This window comes from Canis lupus, chromosome 5, assembly GCF_003254725.2.
Source record: "Canis lupus dingo isolate Sandy chromosome 5, ASM325472v2, whole genome shotgun sequence".
Classification (NCBI taxonomy): Eukaryota; Metazoa; Chordata; class Mammalia; order Carnivora; family Canidae; genus Canis; species Canis lupus.
In genome coordinates, this window is record NC_064247.1 from 58,333,143 (window position 1) to 58,354,833 (window position 21,691).

The window sequence follows — 21,691 nt, forward strand, 5'->3', positions numbered from 1 at the left end:
GAGCCCCCCACCCCCCCAGCCCAGCTCACTCCACTACCCCAGCGTAGGGAGGGGATTCTGTGCTGCAATAGGCAGGAGGGGCTCTAATCTCCCACAGGGTGGGTGCCCTCCATGTCCACCCGGAGGATGCTGGGTGCTGAGCACGTCTGTACTGGCAGGGAGGGGCATGTCTCTCAGCAGGCGTCAGGTAGTGAGGACGTGGCCTCCCCCCTCTCAGGTGGGGACCCACCTTCTAGAAGTCACGCTCGAGCCACCTGCATGCAAAGCTCCACTTGCAAAGGTGGGGGTTCCCCGGGGCCACCGGGTCAGCCTCGTCCTGCCCCGCCTGGTCCCTGTCGCAGCTCAGACACTGGTCTGTGGCAGCACCATGCCGAGAGCCTGCCTGAGCCACTCTTCACCCTCGCGTGGCCCGAGGCGGCCCAGATGCAGAGATGGAGGCAGCTCAGCAGCTGGGTCAGAGCCAGGTGCCCCGCCGTCCCTCTGTCCCACCCAGGGGCCCCTGCCCAGTGTGCCCAGGGGCCCGGGCCAGTGCAGGTGGGAACCCCTGGAGCTTGCTACCCCGTGGTGCTGTCCAGCCCAGCCTGGGAACTCTCTCCACCCACGGGCTCCAGGCAGGTGACCTTGGACAAGAGGCTGCCCAGGCCAGGCCTTGGGGCAAGGAAGCAGCTGAGTCCTTCATTTTCTGCCAACCCTGAGGCTGTGACTCGGCTGGGTGGAAAGGCCTGCTGTCCACTGGGCTGATGGGGACCGTCCTTGAGTGAGGGGACATTGGTCCTCTGGGGTGGCACTTCCCACCGTCTGGAGCCTTGGGGCCCTGCTGGTTGTGGGGCAGATCCCGTCCCACAGGTTGTGCAGGTTCCTGAGCACTGCCCCTGCCACAGTCAGACCACAGTTGGAAGAGAGGCCGCGGCAGGCCCACAGGAGGCCCTGAATCACTGCCTGAGTGGCCAGTGGGGACAAGTAGGACGGGTAATGGCCCACCTGAGGAGCCAGGCTGTCCCGGAATGCATCCCCCTCCACCTTGAGCCTCGGTGTCCTTGCTTATGAAGCGGAGGTGATGGAGCGTGTGGGCCGGAGCACAGGCCCTGCCCAGCTCTGCAGGAAGGGTCAGTCATCGTCCTCGGACACCCTCCTGCCACATGGGGCCAGCCGAGGCAGCTGAGGCAGGCAATGGAGAGGACAGGCCCCAGTAGGCCAGCAGGCCCCTTGGCAGACCTTGGAGGAGTCCCAGAGCAGAGATTCTTGGGGGGACAGTGAGCTCCCGGAGGTCACTGCTGCCACTGCCAGGGTCCATAGGGCTGAGAGGGCCCAGAGCGGGCTTCCTGCTGGGAGGCCCCTGTGGGTGTGGGGAGCCCCCAGACCCGTCCCGTCACTACCCCTTGTTTGCCAGGTGATGCATGTGGCTACCTGGTCAGCCTCAGCAGGACTGCAAGGACGAGGGTGGTACCTGGCCATGGGGAGTGCGTGACAAAGCAACGCTGTGCAGGGGAGGAGGGACCAGGCTCCGTGTTTAAGAGCACTGTGTCCCCGAGGACAGAGGGCCTGGGAGCAGCTGTGCCAGGGATGCCCTGGGGCCTCTGTCGCCACTTGCCCTCCTTGGGGTTCCTGCAGGAAGAGCCCCCGTGTCAGCCTACCCCACGTGGCTCACTCCCCAGCACAAGCCCTCAAACAGGCCTCCCATCTCCCACCAGGGGAGGGTGCATAAAAGCCAGGTCCCTGGTGTCCCCAGAGGCTCAGGGGAGGGTTGGCTGATGCCGTGAGAGGCCAGTCTTGTGGGGTCTGCATGGGCCTTGAGGCCCCCCGCTACCTGGGGGGTGGGCACAGACGGGATGAAATTCTTCGTCGTGAGTGCCCTGGGCATCCTGAGCAGGCAGCTGGAGTCCCAATTCCCCCTGGACTCTGCAGGCGCTGGGCCTGAGCTAAGAGTCTGCGTGTCCCCTCCGAGTCTCAGCATCCCCTGAGGACAAACCAGGGGTTGGGCTCCCAGGGGGGCCCCCTCCCAGCTCTGATGATGCACGCACAAGAAGGAGAGGGGGCAGGTGCCCAGCGAGGCTGGCTGGCTTGCCTCCCTCCACTGGCTCCTCCCAGCTTCCCCTGCAGTGTGTGGAGCTCCAGGCCCTCCCTCCCCGAGTCCCTTCCCGCCTCTCCTGGCGCCTTTCTGTGGTGACAGCTGTCATGGGCAGGTGGGCCACGGGGTAGGACTGAGGCCGGCAGGGGCAGCAGGCACAGCTGATCTGCGCTGGGGCCCCACTGCCACCTGCTCTGGTGCCCGTGGAGAGCTGCTTAGCCAGGTTAGAACCTGCAGCCCCTCCCAGACCCAAGACCCCACCATCACCCAGGGCAGACCTTCCTGGCCCAGGGAGGGGTCCCTTCTGCCCAGTTTGGACCCCTGGGCGTAGGCGTGCAGGGGGAAGGAAGGGATGCCCCCTCCTCAGAGAAGATGTGGGGGTGGAGCCCAAGGTCAGGGAGCAGGTTCAGTTTGCCCCCGGCATCTCCAGGACCCCAGCTTGCCTGCCGTCCACGGTGAGCCCCCCAAGCAGCAACTTCCTTCTTTGGGCAGGGGTGGGAGTTCCTCCGGGGTGCACAGAGCTGCGCCCCAGTCTGCCACCAAGTCATGGAGCCCGCTCTGTGACACACTTCGTGGGTGAGCACAGCCACCTGCCTGCATGTGGTCAGGACAGGGAGGGAGGAGCCTCTGTGGGGACCCTGCAGCATGGGTGGGCAGGGCCCCCAGGTCCTGGTCTTTTTGCTTTTGGTGCTCCTGCCAGGGCTCAAGGGTGCCCGGGCTGACCCCCTGGGGCTCAAGAGTGGGAGCCTGTGGCCCCCTAAGCCTCCTGTGGGGGGTGTCCCTGGGGGATGCCTCTCCCACCTGACACCCCCTCTCCGGGCAGCCAGCTTCCCCTTGGCCTGGCCTGTGTCTCCCGGCCTCCCTGTGGCCTGAGCTCCCCCAGAGTGTGGACCTTCCTCTGCCCAAGGTCCACCACACACTTGGTGGCTTAAAACAGCCCTCATTGCCTCAGAGTCTCTGTGGCCCAGGAGTCCTGTGTGTCTCCCCTTGGTCCCCTGCCCCAGGTCTCCCAGGCTGTGGAGTGTCAGCCAGGACCGCAGCCTCATCTGGCCCGGGGCCCCTCCCAGACTCTGCTTGTTGGCAAAATTCAGTTCCTCGCAGCTGTGAAGCCGAGGTCACAGCTTCCTCGAGGGCGGCTGTTCTAAGCCCCTGGAGGCTGCTTGCGATCCGCTGCCCTACAGTGGTGGCACATCCTGGCAGATTGCTCCTTGAGGCCAGCAGACGATGTGTCCCTGACCTCTTGGGAGGGCTTATCTGATGAGGCCTGGCCCACCTGTGTAGCCTCCTTTCTGATCAACTCAGAGTTGACTGGTTGATCACAGGGGCTGTCATTGCATTTACAGTGCCTTCCAAGGAGAGGGGGAGGCAGGGCGTGGGCCACCTGGGGATTCAGTCCCCACGCCGGATCCCCCGGGTGCCAGCCTATGCCCGTTCTTGGGGTCTCTGACCTCAGAGTCTTCTTTCCTCTGCTCTCCCCTCTTGGCTTCTACAAATCCAGCAGGATGAGGAGGACAGCTGACTTCCCCAGCTGCTGTGCTTGGAGCCCCAGCTGGGGATGCTCCCCTGCCAGGAGGGGACCCCCACCCTGAGAGGTTGGGGAGTGGGGGCTGGGGTCTGAACCCCCCTCCTCCTGTCTCACCTGGCTCTGGGTCCTGCGGTCCGCCAGCCCACCTGCCTGGTCCACAAGGTGCCTCTCCTTCCAGCGTCCTCTAAAAGACTCACTGAAGGATGGGACCCCAGGCCAGGGGGGAGGCGGCAGCGGGGCCCCCAGCCCCAGCCTTCCCGTCTTCAAGCATTCCTGGCCAAGAAGGCTGTCAGCTGCTGCCCCCAGCCAGGACTTCCAACCTGGGCGGCTCTGCAGAACCCATTCCCTGCCTCTGTCTCCCTCCATTGTCTCAGGTTGCGTGGAGAACAGTAGCTGTCTCCGCAGCACCTCCTAGGCCTCTGAGCTCTTGTTGGGGGTGGTGCTTGGAACTCGAAGGGGGCACGTCCAGCTTCATGTGGTTTATCTGTGTAGGCCCAGGACCGAGGCCCTGCCTGCTTCCAGGGGGGATTCCCGCCTCGACCCCAAAGCAACCCTGTGCCAAAGGTGGTTACACTAAAGCGGACGGGCAGACTCCAGAAAGGGAGTAGCCGTGGCCACCGCGAGCCCCTGCCAGGTGGGGCAGCAGCCCCCCTTCTGGGCCACATCCCTGTTGCCAGGGGCTCAGGACCAGTGGGGACAAGGCCAGTGGCCGCCCAGTTGGACTGGAGCACGACACAAGCTCCAGGTCCCCCGGCTCAATCCACTGCCGTAGGCCACGCCTTGGCTGCTCGTTTCAGCAGCAGGGGTCCCTGGGGGTGGCTGGGGGAGCAGTCTCCCAGGTGCTTCTCTCCGTCAGCTTTCCCCGGCGCACCCCGGTGGACCACCGTGCTCCCTGCGGGAGGGAGATTTGCTCCGCCCAGGGCGCCAGGGCCGCAGCACCATCTCTTCCCTTTGGGGTGGCCCATTCTCACCCACAGAGGTCTCAAGGGCGCCCGGGCTGACCCCCTGGGGCTCAGGAGTGGGAGCCTGTGGCCCCCTGAGCCTCCTGTGGGGGGCATCCCTGGGGAGCCAGGTGTGGCCTAAGTGCGGAGTGGGCGCCGGCCCCGCATGCCGCCCCTCCCCGTGTGCCTCCGTGGTGCGGTCCGACACATCAGTGGGCAAGCCGGGGCCTGCCTGGACTGTGATGAATAGGCATGAGGGATAAAGGGGTGGGCCGCTGGTTTTGTTGTTAGATGCAGCTGGTTGACAGAACTGAGGCAGAAGGAGATGCCAGCGAATCGCCCACATGTCCCGGAGCATCCTCGGCTCCCGCCCCCCTAGCCGCGGAGCCTCTGCGCCTGGGTGCACCCTGCCGAGCGGCTACCACTCCGCCCCTCACCCCCTGGCCACCCAGACCCATGCCTCGACCCGCCGCACGCCAGCTTCCCGGCGTGTGCGGGCTCCCGCGCGCCCACCATGCTCTACGTCGGTGACCCCATGCAGCACTTTGCCACGGTAGGTGTGCCGCGTGGGTCGGGACCCCATCTCCATCCGCCTTGGTGGGGCCCTCGCTGCCATGGAGGGTTAGGAGGGGCATTCTCTCGTCTGTCTCCGGAGCAAGCACTTGCTGCTGGCTGGGGTGCCACAGCCCAGGGTACGCCGAGGCAGGCAGGATGCGCTGAGGGTTTGGGGCAGGTCCTGGGCACAGAGACAGGTGCCAGCACATCCTGGAGGAGCTTGAGAACCGGTGCTCACTGGCTGGGAAGAACCAGCAGGCATGGAGAGGAGGGTGGGTGGTTACCCAGTCAGGGCTGGGTGGCCACTCTGAGATGTGGAGGTTGCTGAGGCTCCCCTGCTGTGGGCTGGAGGCTTTGTCCCAGACCCAGGGGCCACAAACTACCCTACCCTGTCCCCAGCTACCGGGAGCTCAGCCTACCCTGGAGGTCGTCCTTCTCCCAGGGCTCGGGCTCTGAGGTCCCAGGTCGAGAGCATCCTCTTCTGGGCATCTGCTCATTAGGCTGGCTTGGTGTGGTCTGGGCTCAAGGTCAAGGACTTGCAGCAGGCTGGCCTTCAAGCGCCCTGTCTCTGTGTCACAGAGGAGCAGCAGCCTGGCAGGGGGAAGAAAGGGCCTGTAGCTTTTGCTTGGCCTCTGCAGCCTGGACCCTGGGGATCTGGGCTCATTTCCAGACTTGCCAGGTCCCTAGGGCCAGGCAGACACCAGGCTGCTAATTGAGCGGGTGGAGGGTAGAGGCAGGTGGAGTGGGGGCTGCGGGTAGCTGGTGCCCTGTGGGGACCCAGCATGGGCTGAGGGACAGGACGGACAGCTGGGCAGAGTGCAGCCATCCTAGGCTCCACAGGCAGAAGACAGGGAGTCTGAGCCACAAAGATCTGGGGGCACACCAGCCTCTGGAGAACTGTGTTCTAGGCTGCGTGTGCAAGTGCACAGATGTCCGTGTGTGAGTGTGCACTTGGGTGAGAACATGTGTGTATGCGCGTGCGTGTTGTGTGCCTCACAGGTTGGAATAGGCGCCTGTGTCCCCAGCAAGGCCATGGGAAGAGTGACAGTGTGTGTGTGGCCCGGGAGGGATGCGGGTGTAGGTGACCCGTCTATACGGCCTGACTCTGGTCCTGGCTCCGAACACTCACCTTTGGAGGCTCCATGGCCTCTCCGTACCCTGAACACGAGCCTTCTGTCTGAAATTCAGTGTGTGCAAGTGCTGGGCAGGGAGGGCACATCCTTCTTCCCCGTCCTCTCCCCATCACTCACTCTGTCACTGGCTCACTTACCCATGACCCACGTCATTGGTGAGCCAGGAGGGGCTGTCCACCTGCCACTGGGGCATCTGGTTGTCACACATGCAACCCAAGCCAGAGCAGAAGGTCCCAGGCCCTGGAGGCCAGTGCCTGCATGGCCAGCCAAGAAGCCTGGGTGCCCGGCCCTCTGGTATAACCTTCTCTCTCTAGTGAAGTGGCTTCGCAGTATAGATGCCAGGTGGTGCTGAGCACGCCTGCCACGTGGCCTCTTTTCCCGGGTGTGGGGACCAGGGGTACTGGGCCCGCCTTGGGACCATGGAGGGAGCATTGCCTCCCCCATGTGAGTGGTGGGCAGCAGGGGCCACTGGCGTCCACGGACCCACAGGGTCAGGCACGTCATCACTTGGTTCTGTATTACCGAGGACATCTCTGTCGGCAAGTACCCAGCAAGCAGCTCTGGTGTGTATGTGTGACCAGGACAGGTAGAAGGTGCCAGAACCTCTGCCCCCAGGGGAAGTGGGGCAGCCGGGTTGTACTGATTTATAAAAGCATCCGTTTCCTCCTTCAGGGACAGACACTTCCCGCTGTGTGCAGCATCACGAAAGAGGAAGCAGGTTTGGCCCAAACCACCTGAAACCCCAAAACGAACAAGTAGGGTTGTACAGGAGGAGCTCATGTGCTCAGCAGCCCAGCCCAGCCGCAGGGAAGGAGCACGCAGCCAGGTTTCTTGTGTGACCCGGTCCCTTGTCTGAGCACCATGCTGCCCACCGGGTTTGCTCCGGGCGCCAGGGTACCCCCTCTCCCTGCAGGTTTAGCTGTACTCAAGGTTTGCTTCTCCGTCGAGGGCTGAACGACTCTTGCCTTTGGTGGCGGCTGGCACTTACTGGGGGCATGGGGCTGGCACTGAGAGGGCTGGGGCCTCTGTCTGCGGCAGCTTCTCCCACCTGTGTTTGACCAGCTGCCCCCACGCAGGGCCCCTCTCACCTGAGACCACGCTGCCCACAACCCATAGCAGGCACCCCGGGCTGGCTTTTCCCGGTTGGAAATATTGTGATTTGCCATATTCACTAGTCTTTGGGGCTGTTTCACTGGTCAGCAAAGCTTTAAAGTCTCAAGAGGTCAGCAAGGTATTAGATTAGGCTCCCCTGGCTCTTTCCGTGCCTGTGTGTCAAGGGCCCAGGGCTGTCTGGGCTGCAGGGTCTTCGAGCTGGGTCATGGGCATGTGGGCCTGGCCTCTTCCCACTGTCTGCCAGTCCATGCTGGGTGCTGGAAGGGGTGCTGCGTGAACACCAGTGTCCACTGTCCTGGAGCAGCTCCAGAGGGCACAGCGCTTTGCATCCCCTGTGCGGCGTGGGTCTGGTCGCTCTCTCTTTGCAGACACTGCAGCCTCTGGGTAGAAAGGGCCCTGCTGGGAAAAGCCAATCAGTGCAGCAAGAAATTTGTTCTAAGCAAGCACCTCCTGTACCCGAGGCCCATGGGGGGAGGAAGGACGACGAGATCCTGCCGGGGTTCTGGAAGGAGCCCCTGCTGCAGTGCTAGGAGCGGACCACAGGAGGGCAGGGCCGAGGCTGGAAGCCCGAGGCCGCTGGATACACCCGCAGAGGGACAACGCCTCCTCATCTCCTCCGGCCAGGTGGGCGCAGGGGAGGCAGCCCGCACCCCTGGATTCCCAATAGGATTTGCTGGGGGGCTGGGGGTGAGGGCAGAGGTGACCCAGGGTGGACCCAGGAGGCTGGGTGAAGGGGGTCGCCACCTGTTTATTCAGATGGGAACCTGCAGGAGGAGAATGTGGGGTGAAGAGTGAGCTCTGCTTTCTTTTTTTTCATATATTAATATTTTTATTGCTAAGCAAAACAAAGGAAATGATGAGACATAATATATTTTAAAGTTTTATAAATTTTAGCCTCACATTTGGATTTTTCTGTATATGTTTTATTGGAGTTCAATTTGCCTAACATATAACACCCAGTGCTCATCCCGTCCAGTGCCCTGCTCCTTGCCCGTCACCCCGTCCTACCTCCCACCTCCCCTTCCACTACCCTTTGTTCGTTTCCCAGAGTTAGGAGTCTCTCATGTTTTGTCACCCTCTCTAATTTTTCCCACTCATTTTCTCTCCTTTCCCCTATAATCCCTTTCGCTATTTTTTATATTCCCCGTATGAGTGAAACCATATAATGTTTATCCTTCTCTGATTGACTTACTTCACTCAGCATAATACCCTCCAGTTCCATCCACGTGAGCTGCTCATCAGCTGTGGCCCCTGGGCCGAGAAGGGGCCGCGGGGGAGGAGGGGGAGTCTGAGCCACACTAGCAGAGTGGCCGCTTGGACAGGGAGCAAGGGAGGGGGGGCAGGTGGCAGGTGGAGATGACTAGGGGAGGGGGGCGTCCCAGCACAGGCGTGCGCTGCACGGAGGGAGAGTAACCAGATCACAGACAGACACCTCCCAGGACACAAGAGGGGCCGCCTGAGCCAGGAGCCAGTGATGTGGGGGGGCGGGCAGTGAGGACAGAAAAGGAACAGGGCCTCCAGGGACCAGACAGGAGGTGTTCAAGTGACTAGATGGAGCAGAGCTGGAGCGGCCAGGGGTCTGTGCAGCAGCATGGGCCTCGGCCACCAGTGTCTTCTCCCTGACCTGGGGCAGCAGGAGCACGAGGCTCTGGGGCCTGGGAAGGAATAGACTGTTCCAGAAGGGGAATCCCAGAGCCTGCCCAGGGGCAGGGGGTTGGGGGGGTTGGGGGATGGAGGTATCACCACCATCCTGTTCACGGAGCTGACACTCTGACACTCCCCTACCCCCTTGGCCAGGCTCTGGGCCCATCTCTGCGGGGCCCATCCCCACCTCTCTGCAGCCCCACCTCCCCCACAGTCTCAGCAAGGGGAACATCCACTCTTCCTTTGTGTGGCCGAAACCTGGGAGCTCTTCTTGACCTGCCTACTGCCACACCTGGCATCCCCTGCCCTAGGAGCCCACTAGTGTGCTAGTGTGTCCTCTGGGGGTGCCAGGCCCCAGCACCATGCCATGGCCACCTCACTGCCTCTGACTCGGAGCCAGCAGGTCCCCTGGCTGAACCGTCCCCCTCAGCCCTTCCTCTGCTTGCTGGCACCCAGTCTGCAGATTCCCATGCCTTCCCACGCCTCCCCCCCACCCCTGCCCATGCCGGGTGGTGTTTGTGTCCAGCCTGTCCTGAAGCCTGAGCCCCTACAGCCTCACAGACTGGTCTGCCTGCTGCTGTGGCCTTGGAGGAGCACGGCTCTGGAGGCTGTGGCCATGTCTGCGTGGTGCCGCTGTCCCCCGGCACCTCCTGGGTGTATGGGGAGGGGAGCCCAGCCTGGGGGCTGTCAGGCAGCAGAGCGGGCAGGGGCAGTGGGCTGGCCTGTCTATCTACCCCAGAGCCTTGAACTGGGGAGGGAGGGAGCAAACCTGCTCACTGAGGAGTGCATGGCTGCTCCTCCAACTCTGGGTCCTGGTCATCTGAGCTGGCACCCTCTTCACTCTCCCTCACCTTCCCTGGCACCTTTATTGCACATGCCACCAAGGACAGCAGCGGCTCCTCAGAGGGGTCTGGTGTGGGCAGGGCCTGATCAGCCCCTGCAGAATGGACAGACAAGGAGACGTGGGTGAGGGGTGTCAGGGCAGATGCCTGGGTCAGGGTCAGGCTCTGGGGCAGCAGGCAGGGGGACGGGAAGGCCGCCTGTCCCCAGTGATGCCCAGGGCCGAGGGGTACTCTGTGAGCTGCACCCCACTTTGCTCCAGGTCCCGGGCGCTCCGGGAGCTGGGGTCTGGATGGGGCTCTGTCCTGGGGATTGAAATAGTCTGTGCATCCGTGGTCCCCCTGTCCAGGTCACGGGCAGCCCCGCTGAGGCTGGCAGGGCGCAGCCCAGGGACGCACGGGGACCCAGCCTGGCCCCAGGCTGCCCCCCGGGTGTGCGTAGTGCAGTGTGCAGGCGGCGGCGGGCAGGGGCGTCCTGCAGACACACGCCTCGGCAGCTGCAGCAGCGGGCTTCTGGGGGCGCGTTTCTCCAGCGCGAGGTGTGGAAACTTCCACCTGGTCCTGGCGCAGATTGGGCAGAGCCTTGCCTCAGCCCCGGGTGAGGAGAGAGTGTAAGCGCATATTTTCAGGAGGAGAGGGTGCCTCCCCCCGCACGAGTCCGGTCTTGTTGGCATTTCCACCCGTTTAATCACAGACTCCGGGAGATGCTGTGGGAAACACCGCAGGATGGAGGTCTTGCTCCGAGCGGGATGGGTTATCTCCCCCTGAAGCCCAGACGGCTTGCCAGGCACTCACCTCTGGGCGAGGTTGTACCCAAGCCCAGACATGCCTGCCAGAGAAGATCAGGGGGTTTGGAGTTCATATTCGATTAAAAAAAGAAATCTGGTGGTAGTGTTCTCTGGGGAGCTGGGGGTTGCTGGGGTCAGAGCAGACACCCACTCGGGGTGGGAGAGAGCCCTCCAAGATGAGGGGGGCTCCCGCCTGCACCCCCGGGCCCCCAGGGAGAGGGTGTGCACTCCCCAGTCAGGCAGGGCTGTGTCCAGGAGTGGGGAGCACTCCCCGCAGGAGGTGGCATCTGCATGGGGAACAGGGGACCCCCCCCCCCCCCCCCGCCCACAGTGGAGGTCTGGGGAGGAGCATCTGGACAGAAGGCTCAGCAGTGTCAGAGGCTCCGGCCGCCCCTCCCTGAGCCCGTCACACACTCTTCCAGTCAGATGCACACTGGTCCCGAGGAAGAAGCACGGCCACACTGTTCACCTATTTTCCACAAAGTTGAGGACCACATGGCCGGGCTTTGGTGAAGTCAGGGCCCCAGTCTCCCGATTCCCTGGCCAAGCCCAAGGCCCTATGATGTAGTTCCCACCTCTGGAGCGCCCGGACCCAGGAAAGGATGGATCTGTGTGCCTTGCCCATTGGGCTCAGCTCCAGCCCCAGTGCCCAGCCAGGAGGGGGCAGCAGGGCCAGGATGCTTCCTGGGGAGGTGGGCTCTGTGCAGGGGCTGGAAGCCGAGGGAGGGCCAGGGAGGCCAGGCAGCCCTACCGCAGGCTGAAGCCAGGGCGGCTATCTGCCAGAGGTGCAGGGTGTGGCCTTGAGTGGGGCCCTCACCACCTCACCAGGCGGCTGGAACATGGGGTGCACCAGGGCTGACCGTGGGGGGAGCCATGAAGATTGTCCCTCCAGACCATTCCTCCACTTGGGGCTGGAAGGGAAACGTGTTTGCAAGGCCCTAGGGCTGCACAGGATGCCTGTGGTGCTGCAGGCTTGGGGAGCAGTGGATGCAGCAGGTGGAGCCACCTGGGGCCTGGTGGGGAGGACAGGAGGGCAGGAGGGCAAGGGGGGAGGAACTGTGATGCCTCAAGCTGGGTGTGTCACCACCATCCACCTCTGGGAAGGTCCTGGTTGGGCTGTGCTTGGCATTGCATTTGGGCCTCTCGGCTTTCTTTGGAAGCACTTTGGAAGTGTCCTCACTCCGCACCGTCCTGAGCCTAAGGGAATGGATGGAGGACCCTGATGGTACCAACACAACAGCCATGCCTGGGCACCCCTGTACTATCCGCGTGAGCCCGGCCAAGGTCACAAAGCAGAGGAGTCCAGGCAGGCCTGCAGGCCCGCTGACCCCTGCGTGCTTTCTGCACAGAGGAGAGGATGGGCTTTAGTCCAGGAAGAATCTCCTGAGGACCCAGGGTGTATGGTGCTGGAACGGCTGGGGAGCAGCACCCTTTGCCGCAAGAACCATCACAGCGGACCCTGGGGTTGAGCGGCTTGAGTCCACTTGTATGCAGATTTTTTCTTGTAAATACAGTAGTGAAATAGGTTTCCCCTTCTTATGATCTTTTTCTTTTTTTTTTTTTAAGATTTATTTATTTATTTATGATAGAGAGAGAGAGAGAGAGAGAGAGAGGCAGAGACACAGGAGGAGGGAGAAGCAGGCTCCATGCCGAGAGCCCGACGTGGGACTCGATACCAGGACTCCAGGATCGCGCCCTGGGCCAAAGGCAGGCGCTAAACCGCTGAGCCACCCAGGGATCCCAATCTTTTTCTTTTATAAAAAAGATTTCATTGATTTATTTGAGACAGAGAGAGAGAGAAAGAGAAAATGAGTGGTGGGGAGCAGCAGAGGGAGGGGGCAAAGCAGACTCTCTGCTGAGCAGGGAGCCCGATGTGGGACTTGATCCCAGGACCCTGACATCACCACCTGAGCCAAAGGTAGACCCTTCACTGACGGAGCCACCCAGGCGTCCCCTGATGATTTTCTTAGCGAGATCTTCTTTTCTGTGGCTTGCTTCCTCGTGAGATTGTAGTACATGACACACATAGCAGGCAGCATCTGTGTCAATTGGCTTGATGTTATCGATAGGGCTTCTGGTCAATGATAGGTTATCAGTGGTTAAGCTTTGGGGGAGTCATAAGTCATCCTTGGATTTTGGGCTGCATGGGGTGTCTAACCTGGTGTTGGTCAAGCTTCACCTGTATTTTAGAGGCTTATAGCCAGAGGAAAATTGACAGCCCATGGGATACAAACCCACAAGGGTGTGTATCATGATGTCTGTTACCCTGCCCAGAAAAGTGGGAGAGAACTCGGCCCCAGGACACCGGCAGGTGGAGAGCCTTGCAATTTCTAGGAGGAAGTGAGTCTTGAAAGGCTCTCTCAGTGGCGAGGAGACAGTGTTCCAGGTGGGGAATAGCAGGAGCAAAAGCCCTGTGGTTCGGACCGGCAGTGTACAAAGGAGGCTGGGAGCAGGGCCCCCGGGGGACCCCATATCACCCCGCCCAAAGGGGCAGGAGCTCTGTCTTTGGAATCGGTGTCCTTGTGGCACGGACAAACAGGTCTTCCTAAACCAGTGCTGGAGCCCAGTGTCCGCAGCTGCCCCTGCTTGGCCCCGTGCAGGGACGGGGCTGGAAACATCCTCTCTGTCCCTCCAGTCCCCTCCACTAGGTGAGTCAGTCTGGAACAGAGCCTCTGACCACTCACACGAGTCGTTTTAAATTCTAGTGACAAGTATTTCTGTTCCCTCTGGGGAGAGCGTGGGTGGCACCTGCATATGCACCTGCACGTCGTTATGCCGCACGGTCCCAGCCCACCTGTGCTCTTGCTCTTCCTGCCTTAATAGCCTGGAATCCACTAGAGGTGCCCACGGATGCGGGGAGCGAGTGGAGCACAAACTTCTACAATTTGTTTTCCATCTACATCCCCAAAACTCATTTGAGATGGTTCATTGGCATTAAATAAACACGTACAATAGGAATCTTACAAAACTGCAAAACCCAGCTCCCAATCAAAGGATGGACCCAGTGAAGCCGGATAAGCCCCATTTCTGGAGAACTCGGGCTGGTTGGGACGGGCGACAGAGTAGAAGAGGGCGTAGGTGCAGAGAGGTGGCCTGGCCCCTGGGCAGGGCTGGCCGTCCCCACCACGCACCGTGGCCGCTCCCACCAGGTGCTCCTGGCAGGGGGTACAGGACCTGCTTTCAACCCCAGAGAGCACCCAAGGCAAGAGCCGGTGCCAGGGGCTCACGAGTGCTTGGAGGTCTGCGTCGTTCGGCCCAGAGGTTCCCAGCGCCCAGTCTGGGGCTGAGCGTGACAGCATGGCTAGATGTGGCCTCTCCGGGCACGGGGGGCTCCGCTTGCCCCATCTCTGTGCCTGGGGCTCAGCCCCATCCTCTGAGTGAGTGGGTGAGGGTCCAGGGCTGGCCGGGCCTGGGTCCCCGTCTGCAGCCCTTTGTTGGACTTCTGTGTGGAGAAGGGGGGATCAGTGTGTCATGCACTACAGCCTCCCTGGACCCTCCTGATCTGCACAGCTGCCCTGTGGCTTCATCCCTGCTTTGTAGATGGGGAAACTGAGGCCGAGGGTGGTAGAGTGCTGGGCTGGGTCACACAGGTGAGGCTGGGACCTCAGCCCCTGGGCCTCCTGACCTCAGAGCCCTGCTCTGCCCTGCCAGACCTGGAAGGTCTCTTCTGTCCCCCTCCTTTCACTCCAGGACATGATCCTTGAGGGTGGCAGTCACTCTGGACCTGGACACACAGAGAGGCCTGTAGGTGGGCAGTGGGGTGGCTGGGAGAGTCACCTGTCTCCTGTGGGGACCGCCAATGCTGGCTTGGCCAGCAAAGGGCACTGGGAGCTTGGGCTGGGATGTCTGGCCTGTGGGGCAGGGACCGCAGGGCTGCACTGAGCTCAGGCTCCTGGGCGGGAGGACCAGTGGGCAGGCTGGGCCCTCTGCACCTGTGGGGGTCGGGGTGCCAGGTGGCTGGGGAGCTGATGCCTCTGAACCCCCACAGAGCCCCTATTGCTTGCCACCCCTTGGGTGGTATGGATCAAAGCAGTGAGGTCTGGGGAGGGGATGGAAACTAGAGACTCTGGCCAAAGTGAGTGAATGAGCCACAGCTCTCCCAGCACACAGGCCCCCTGCGGATATGCAGAGGAGGGGAGGACCCTTGGCTGGTGATGCAATGACAGGGTGGGGTGGGCTGGAAGCTGGGACCTTTCCACCCCATGTGGTTCCCTTCATCCTCTCCCTGCTGGTCCTCAGGCAGTACCCTCCTTCCCTGTGCCCCCAGAGTCCAGCTCCTTTCCCAGAAGAGGGCAGGTGCTGGGACACAGTCCACCCAGGGCTCACCCTACCCCTCCTCCCTCTGCAGCAGCCCCATCCCTGCAGGTGTGTGAGCACACATGTGCATGCGGCCCCCAGACCTATGGGTGCCCTCCTCTGAGCAGGAATGGGCCACCTGGGATCCTGGCCCAAGAGGGGCTTGACCAGGAAGCGAGCCTGGCTCCCCGCAAAGGCTGGGATGGACACCCCAGTGCACGGCCAGAGCTGCCTATGCCCCAGGACCCTCTCAGCCCTGACCCAGTACACAGAGCACCAGAACACGTGTGTGCAGCAAATGCACAGTGTGTCTTGAGGAGCCTGTCCAGTGTTGGTGGAAAGAGCTCCCAGGCCACCAGCCACCATCCAGCAAGGCACATGGGGATCTGGGAGGAGAGACCCTCTCTTGCCCCAGCCCCTCCCAGAGCCCAGCCCCCCGCCCTCCAGGCAGGGCCTCAGACCCAGAGGGGAGGCCACCCGCTGGCTGCTTCACTCCCGCCCTGCAGCCCTCCTTGGGTCGGGCCCAGGAGCCCTGTGTGCACATGTAGGCACATGTGGGCCGCCTGGGGCTGGGCATGTCCTAATTAGCCCACTCTCTTGGGAGTTCTGATTGAAAGCAAAACAAACCAAAAAAGTCCTGGTTTTGCCCAGGTTCTTCCTGCTGCCAAGTGGGCCTCCCCCCAGCTTCCTGAGACCCCCAGGCTTCCGTGTGGCTGTGCTGGGCCGCATCTGGGCAGCAAGGTCGGGCTGGGGGCTCTCCGCTCCCCACTTGGGAGGAATGCAAAGGGAGGGAAGGAAGGGCCTTTGGGAGCCACCGGAGCACTTCCTGACCAGCGGGTTTCCCTGCCACTCTTGGACACAAACCCTGCCAGTTCCTGGGGGTGCAGGCAGAGGTGTGCCCCTGGGGCAGCAGAACCCCAAGAGGGAGCCCCACACGGCCACCGCACAGTGGCCCAACACATGCTGCACAGTGGCCTCCGCTCCCGTGGGGAGGGGTAACTCTCGGGGCGCCCAGACCACAAAATGCCAGGGGCCAAAGGAGGGCGCCCTGGCTGCCGGAGCAGTGTTTGCACTGCAGAGTGCTTCCTCCCTGCACTTCTCAAAGGGCTCCCGGCCTGCCCCTGCCCACTGGAAGCCTCCCGCTCCCTCCTGCTCGGCTCCTGGGCCCACAGATGCTATCACCTCTGCTCTTTTGGTTCAGTGACTAATTCCCTGGCACCCGCCTCAGATCAGTAAAGAATGTGGACAAGTTAAAATCTGAACAACGTTGTTGTCGTGGGGCTGCCTCTCGTTTCTGCTGATCAGGGGGGCAGGGGCCCTTTGCCCTGCTGGCCCGGGCTGTGCTGCTGTGGGGTCGCAGTGGGGAGGACAGACCCAGGCTGTGCTGCTGTGGGGTCGGAGTGGGGAGGACAGACCTGAGCTGTGCTCCTGTGGAGTCGGAGTGGGGAGGACAGACCCGAGCTGTCCTGCTGTGGGGTCGGAGTGGGGAGGACAGACCCAGGCTGTGCTCCTGTGGAGTCGGAGTGGGGAGGACAGACCCGAGCTGTCCTGCTGTGGGGTCGGAGTGGGGAGGACAGACCCAGGCTGTGCTCCTGTGGAGTCGGAGTGGGGAGGACAGACCCGAGCTGTCCTGCTGTGGGGTCGGAGTGGGGAGGACAGACCCAGGCTGTGCTCCTGTGGAGTCGGAGTGGGGAGGACAGACCCGAGCTGTCCTGCTGTGGGGTCGGAGTGGGGAGGACAGACCCAGGCTGTGCTCCTGTGGAGTCGGAGTGGGGAGGACAGACCCGAGCTGTCCTGCTGTGGGGTCGGAGTGGGGAGGACAGACCCAAGCTGTCCTGCTGTGGGGACAGAGTAGGGAGGACAGACCCAAGCTGTGCTGCTGTGGGGTTGTAGTGGGGAGGACAGACCTGAGCCCCCATTGGTTGGTCTGCTGTCCTCACTGAGGCCCGGGAGGTGGAAAGGCTCCTGTAGCCCTTGGGGGCCTGGGGAGGGGGCCCCTATGATCACAGGGAAGATGCTCCACGGGGCCATGGCTTGTCACCTGGAGGAGAGAGGCCATGGGGACTCTGGGCTGGGGGCAGGCTGGGAACCCTGCCCCCTCCAGGACCCATGGGGCTCTCAGCCTGGTTTAGTGGGAAGGCTGGGTTCATACCCAGTCCATCCAGGTTCCTGGGCATCTGTGTAGGGGAGTCCATCCTGCTGCCTTGCACACCCACCTTCCTCCCTCCCTCCCTCCCTTCCCCTCTTCTTCTCTCCTTCCCTCCCTCCCTCCCTCCCTCCCTTCCTTCTTTCCTTTTGTCGCTGGGCCACTCACTCAGCAGCCCCTGGGGAATGCACCCACAGGGGCAGCTCCATAGCAGAGCTGATGATGGGAGTGGGAGCCGGACACTCGGGTCCAGCACCATCCAGTAGAAATGCCATGTGGGCCACACATATGATTTTGCATTTTCCAGGAGCCACACAGAAGAAATGTAAAAAGAAACCCATGGCAGTAATTTAATAGTTAATTCACCAGGAATGATGCACAGTGTGTCACATGCTCAGCATGAACCTGAGAGTGAGATCCTTCATTTCTGTATTTTTCTTGTGGCACCGTGTATGGAGTCGGGGTGCTGGGCACCCCCAGCACTGCTTAGCTTGCTGTGGCCAATGGTCCCGACACATGTTAGCCCTCTTGTGGGGCCCCCTCACAGTCAGGATGGGGAGACAGAGGCCAGAGGCAGGAGGGATGCAGGAGTGATGCCCCTCAGGATGAGAATGCGGTGGGGGGGTTCCCCAGCCTGGCCCTCACACTCCTGGGGAGGAGGCTTCTTCCTCCTTCCTCTCTGTCGTTTTGTTCTGAAGAACTTTATGGAGCACGGTGTCTGTGATGTGCAGCTCACCACTGCTGTGCACCATGGATTCTAGGGCACCCGCATCACGTCCAGAGGAAAACAGCACCCCCCAAGCGGTGGCCCCCAGCCCCACCCAGCCCCTGGGCCACGGCTCTGCCCTGTGGCTGCAGTCTACAACAGCACAGTTTGTTTATCCGCTTACCCCTCATGATGGTGGGTGCTGGTTCCCCCCCCCCCGCCCCCCCGCCACGTCCCCCACTGTGCACAAGCGAAGGCAGGGCTAGTCTGGAGGCAGTGGGAGCCGGATGGGGAAGGAGGCTTCAGCCGGGGCCTGCAGGGGGCTCCTGTCTTGTGGCTGGTGGGACCCCAGCTCTGGAGGTCCGATGGCAGCTGCAGCTGGAGCTCCAGAAGGCACGGAGCCACAGCTTTAGTGACAATCTGTCACCTGTCACCTCACTCCTCCTGGGTCATCACTTGTGCTAAGCTTCCTTCAGGCTGGGCAGCCTCCAGTGTGGACTCCAGGACCCTTGTCACCAGCAGAGTGGAAGGGAAAGAACATGTGCCTTCCAAGGGGATGCTAAGCTGGAGGGGCCTCTGGGTAATGAGCACCGCCCTCCTGTTTGAGAAAAACACCCAGGGCAGAAAGGGGCCCAGCAGCTGGTCCCCGCCCCCTGCGCCCCCAGGGATACACTCCTGTGCTTTGGGATCTAAAGGAGGCAGACTGGTGAAGGGAGGCTGCAGGGTAAGCCCCCGTCGCTCTTGGTACCCATCAGCCTCTGCCCCCCATGGGCACCCCGGGCCCCAGGGCTCTCAGGGTAACTGCCTTGAGGGTGGCTGGTGCCTCACCCCACGCAATCACCCCCTGTGTGCCTCAGTGTCCTCATCTGTAAAATGGGATAATAGCCACATCCACCTGAGGCCCACATGAGGATTAAAGCAAACCTCATCACCCTCTGGCCACAAAGCAAGAGATGCTTCCGTGTTTGGAGATCAGCTGCTCTTTACCCATCCAGCCCACCCCCTGCTTGAAGCCTCCAGACAGGGAAAGGGGTCTTCCCTGCCTGCCCTCCAGAGGGGACCTGATCTGTGGTGGATTGGGCTGTCCCCTCCCTCCTTTGCTCAGGCCTCCTGAAGCTCCAGGGAGGGGCTGACCCATCACAAGGTCCCAGGACCCCAGGAGGTTGATGGGACATGGGCCCCTGGGGGGGAAGGAGGGGCCTGTGGGACCCACCCCCTGCCCTGGCCCATCCCTCCCTCTGTCTGGCTCCCTGGGCCTGGGGTCTCCCTCCTTGGGGCTGTCTTAGGGGGATGGGGACGCTGCCCCTGGAGAGTGCCTCCCCCCAGACTGCCAGGAGGTCCAGGGGCAGGAGCCTCCCCTGCCAGCAGCTCCCCTCCAGGTGTGCTCCACGGAAACCCTGGCACAGAAGGAGGCTGATGGAGAGGGGAGGGCGAGGTGAATATGTCAGTTTATCCCAACACAAGCAGTGACCTGTCGGGAGTTGGGGGGGTGGGACGGGAAATATTTGGGATGACTGAGCTGCTGGCCCTTTAAGGCTCCTGTAACAGGACACCTCTGGCCGGCGCGCGCTTCCACGCTCCACGCTCCAGCCTGACTGTGTGTCCCCCTCCCTCCCCCTTCCCACGCTAGTCCCAGTTCAATCTGCTGAGCAGCACCATGGACCAGATGAGCAGCCGCGCGGCCTCGGCCAGCCCCTACACCCCGGAGCACGCCGCCAGCGTGCCCACCCACTCACCCTACGCGCAGCCCAGCTCCACCTTTGACACCATGTCGCCTGCGCCGGCCATCCCCTCCAACACCGACTACCCTGGTCCCCACCACTTCGACGTCACCTTCCAGCAGTCCAGCACGGCCAAGTCAGCCACCTGGACGGTGAGTCGCACCCCTGCTCCCGAGGGGCATCTGTGGGCTGTGAGGGTGGGAGGGGTGATCGTCCCGCTCTGGGCAGCGAGGGAGGGCCGGCCAGGTGTCCACACGGGTTCCTCCTGGCCCCCCGCAGTAAGCAGTGAGCCGGGAGGAGCATAGGGCAGGAGGCGGGTCTGGGGCCGGGCAGTCTGGGCGTGCCCACCTCTCGGACGTGTGGCCCCAGCGGCCAGCCTCCGCAGAGCCCCAGAGGGGCAGACGTGGCTCCTGGGTGAGGTCCATGGGGCAGAGTCCGACCATCATCACCAAGACCCTCGGGTGTCGAGGTGGGGCTTGAATCCCGTCTTGGGTGAGCATGAGGTCCACAGAGGCTGCCTCCTCCAGGTAGAGTGCATGGGCAGGGAGGTCTGATGTCTGCTGGCTGACAGCCTCTGGGTTGTCACCTCCGAGCAGGGGATGAGACTGGGAGTTGGGGGTGGATCCCCGGCACCTGGGACTCAAGTCTTCAGGTCTTGCCGCCTGCACTCTGGAGGATTCTGGCCCCTGGTGGGGATTTTCCCAGCTTGGATGGTGGCCCGCATCCCTGTGGCCTCCCTTGGGGTGCTCTGAGTTTACGTTGACTCTTGAAACCGCCCAGCAACCCACCAGGTGGAACCTGTTATTGTCCCATTTTACAGCTGTGGAAACAGGCAAGGGGCGGGGGTAGTCACTGGCTCGGAGAGAAGCAGGTGGTTAGTGCCCCCCTCCGCCAGGACCCGGTGGCTAAGCTTCCTGGTTTGGGGACTTGAGGTTCCTTTTTTTTTTTTAAAAAAGATTTTATTTATTTATTCATGAGAGACACAGAGAGAGAGGCAGAGACACAGGCAGAGGGAGAAGCAGGCTCCATGCAGGGAGCCTGATGTGGGACTTGATCCTGGAGTCCTGGGATCACACCCTGAGCCAAAGGCAGCGCTCAACCACTGAGCCACCCAGGTGTCCCAAGGGGCTCCAGGTTCCTAACCGCTTCCCCCCACTGTCCCGACTACAGCTGGGAGAGGAAGAGGCTGCCAGACATGCCCAAGGCGGCCCGGGCGCAGCAGGGATGCTGAGACCCCCCAGGACAGACCATAGGCTCCTCTGAGGGTGGGGCTCACAGGGCACTGGCAGGAAAGGCAGCCCCAAGGACGGTCCCGGTGTCCTGCCCCCACACCTGAAGAGGACAGAGTCTTGCCTGGCACCTGCCCCGTGGACCCTAGCAGGCCCTGGCTGTGGGCAGCGTCACCTCCAAGGACCAGCAGCTCCATAGTCTCCCCCAGCCCCTGGAAATGGGACCCTGGAACAGACATATGTCCATGCAGGGGGCCGAGCACCAGCTCTCCCGCTTTAAGAACTGGGTCTCCTGATCCCCATCCCCTCCGGGATCCTGCTGCCCCGCTGGCCAGGTTGTGGTTTTCCCACGCTCCTGGGAGGCTGGAGAGGGGGTGGAACCAGCAGGAGACCCAGTGAGGCTCCGCAGGGGCCAGTCTGGGTCTGGGATCCAAGCCCTCCCCCCACCTCGCCCCTACGGGCCGCTGTCTCTGGTTCTGGCCGTGGCCATGGGCCCCCAGACCCTCACCCATCGCTGAGGTGAGGCTTAGCTCCACCTCAGGGCTTCCAGTGGCGGAGTAGGCACCTGGTCCAGGGCCCCCACCCTGTCATCCTCATTTGTGAATTTTTCCAGTAATGCCCCTTGTTGCTCCTTAGAGGGGATGCTGTCTGTACAGCACAGGTGAGCACAGTAGGAGCTGTGTGTCACGTTATTATTTCCTTAGCAGCAGGGCTGGGAGTGGGGTACCATAGAGCTGGTCCTCCTGGGTATGGTTGTTCGGCTGCAGGTGCACCTGCTGGAGGCTTCTCTTACTGCTATAGGGTCCTGGTCCCCAGTCCCTAGATTGGAAGTTTGGCTATGTGGCTGTAAGCCAGGTCAGGAGGCACCCAAGGCATCCCCACATTGCACACCTCTGGTGACAGGAGGCTCACTCCCTCTCCTCTTTGATGTTCATACTGTTCCCTAAGCCCTTTCTCTTACCTCTCAGGGAAGGGTCCCAGCCCCTC

General features: G+C 62.2%; 2 protein-coding genes across 8 annotated transcripts in view; both read left to right on the forward strand.

The window, feature by feature from the left end:
- Nucleotides 1–21,691, forward strand: part of SMIM1 (small integral membrane protein 1 (Vel blood group)) — a 177,610-nt gene that overhangs the window by 93,586 nt on the left and 62,333 nt on the right. The gene's annotated exons all lie outside the window — the stretch shown is intronic.
- TP73 (tumor protein p73) overlaps nucleotides 1–21,691 on the forward strand; it is a 63,210-nt gene that overhangs the window by 22,917 nt on the left and 18,602 nt on the right. For all 7 annotated transcript variants that reach the window (XM_025427382.3, XM_035716518.2, XM_049110520.1 and 4 more), the window contains one exon: nucleotides 19,385–19,627. In XM_025427382.3, the coding sequence (XP_025283167.3) occupies nucleotides 19,385–19,627 (243 nt within the window). The remainder of the gene's footprint in view (nucleotides 1–19,384; nucleotides 19,628–21,691) is intronic.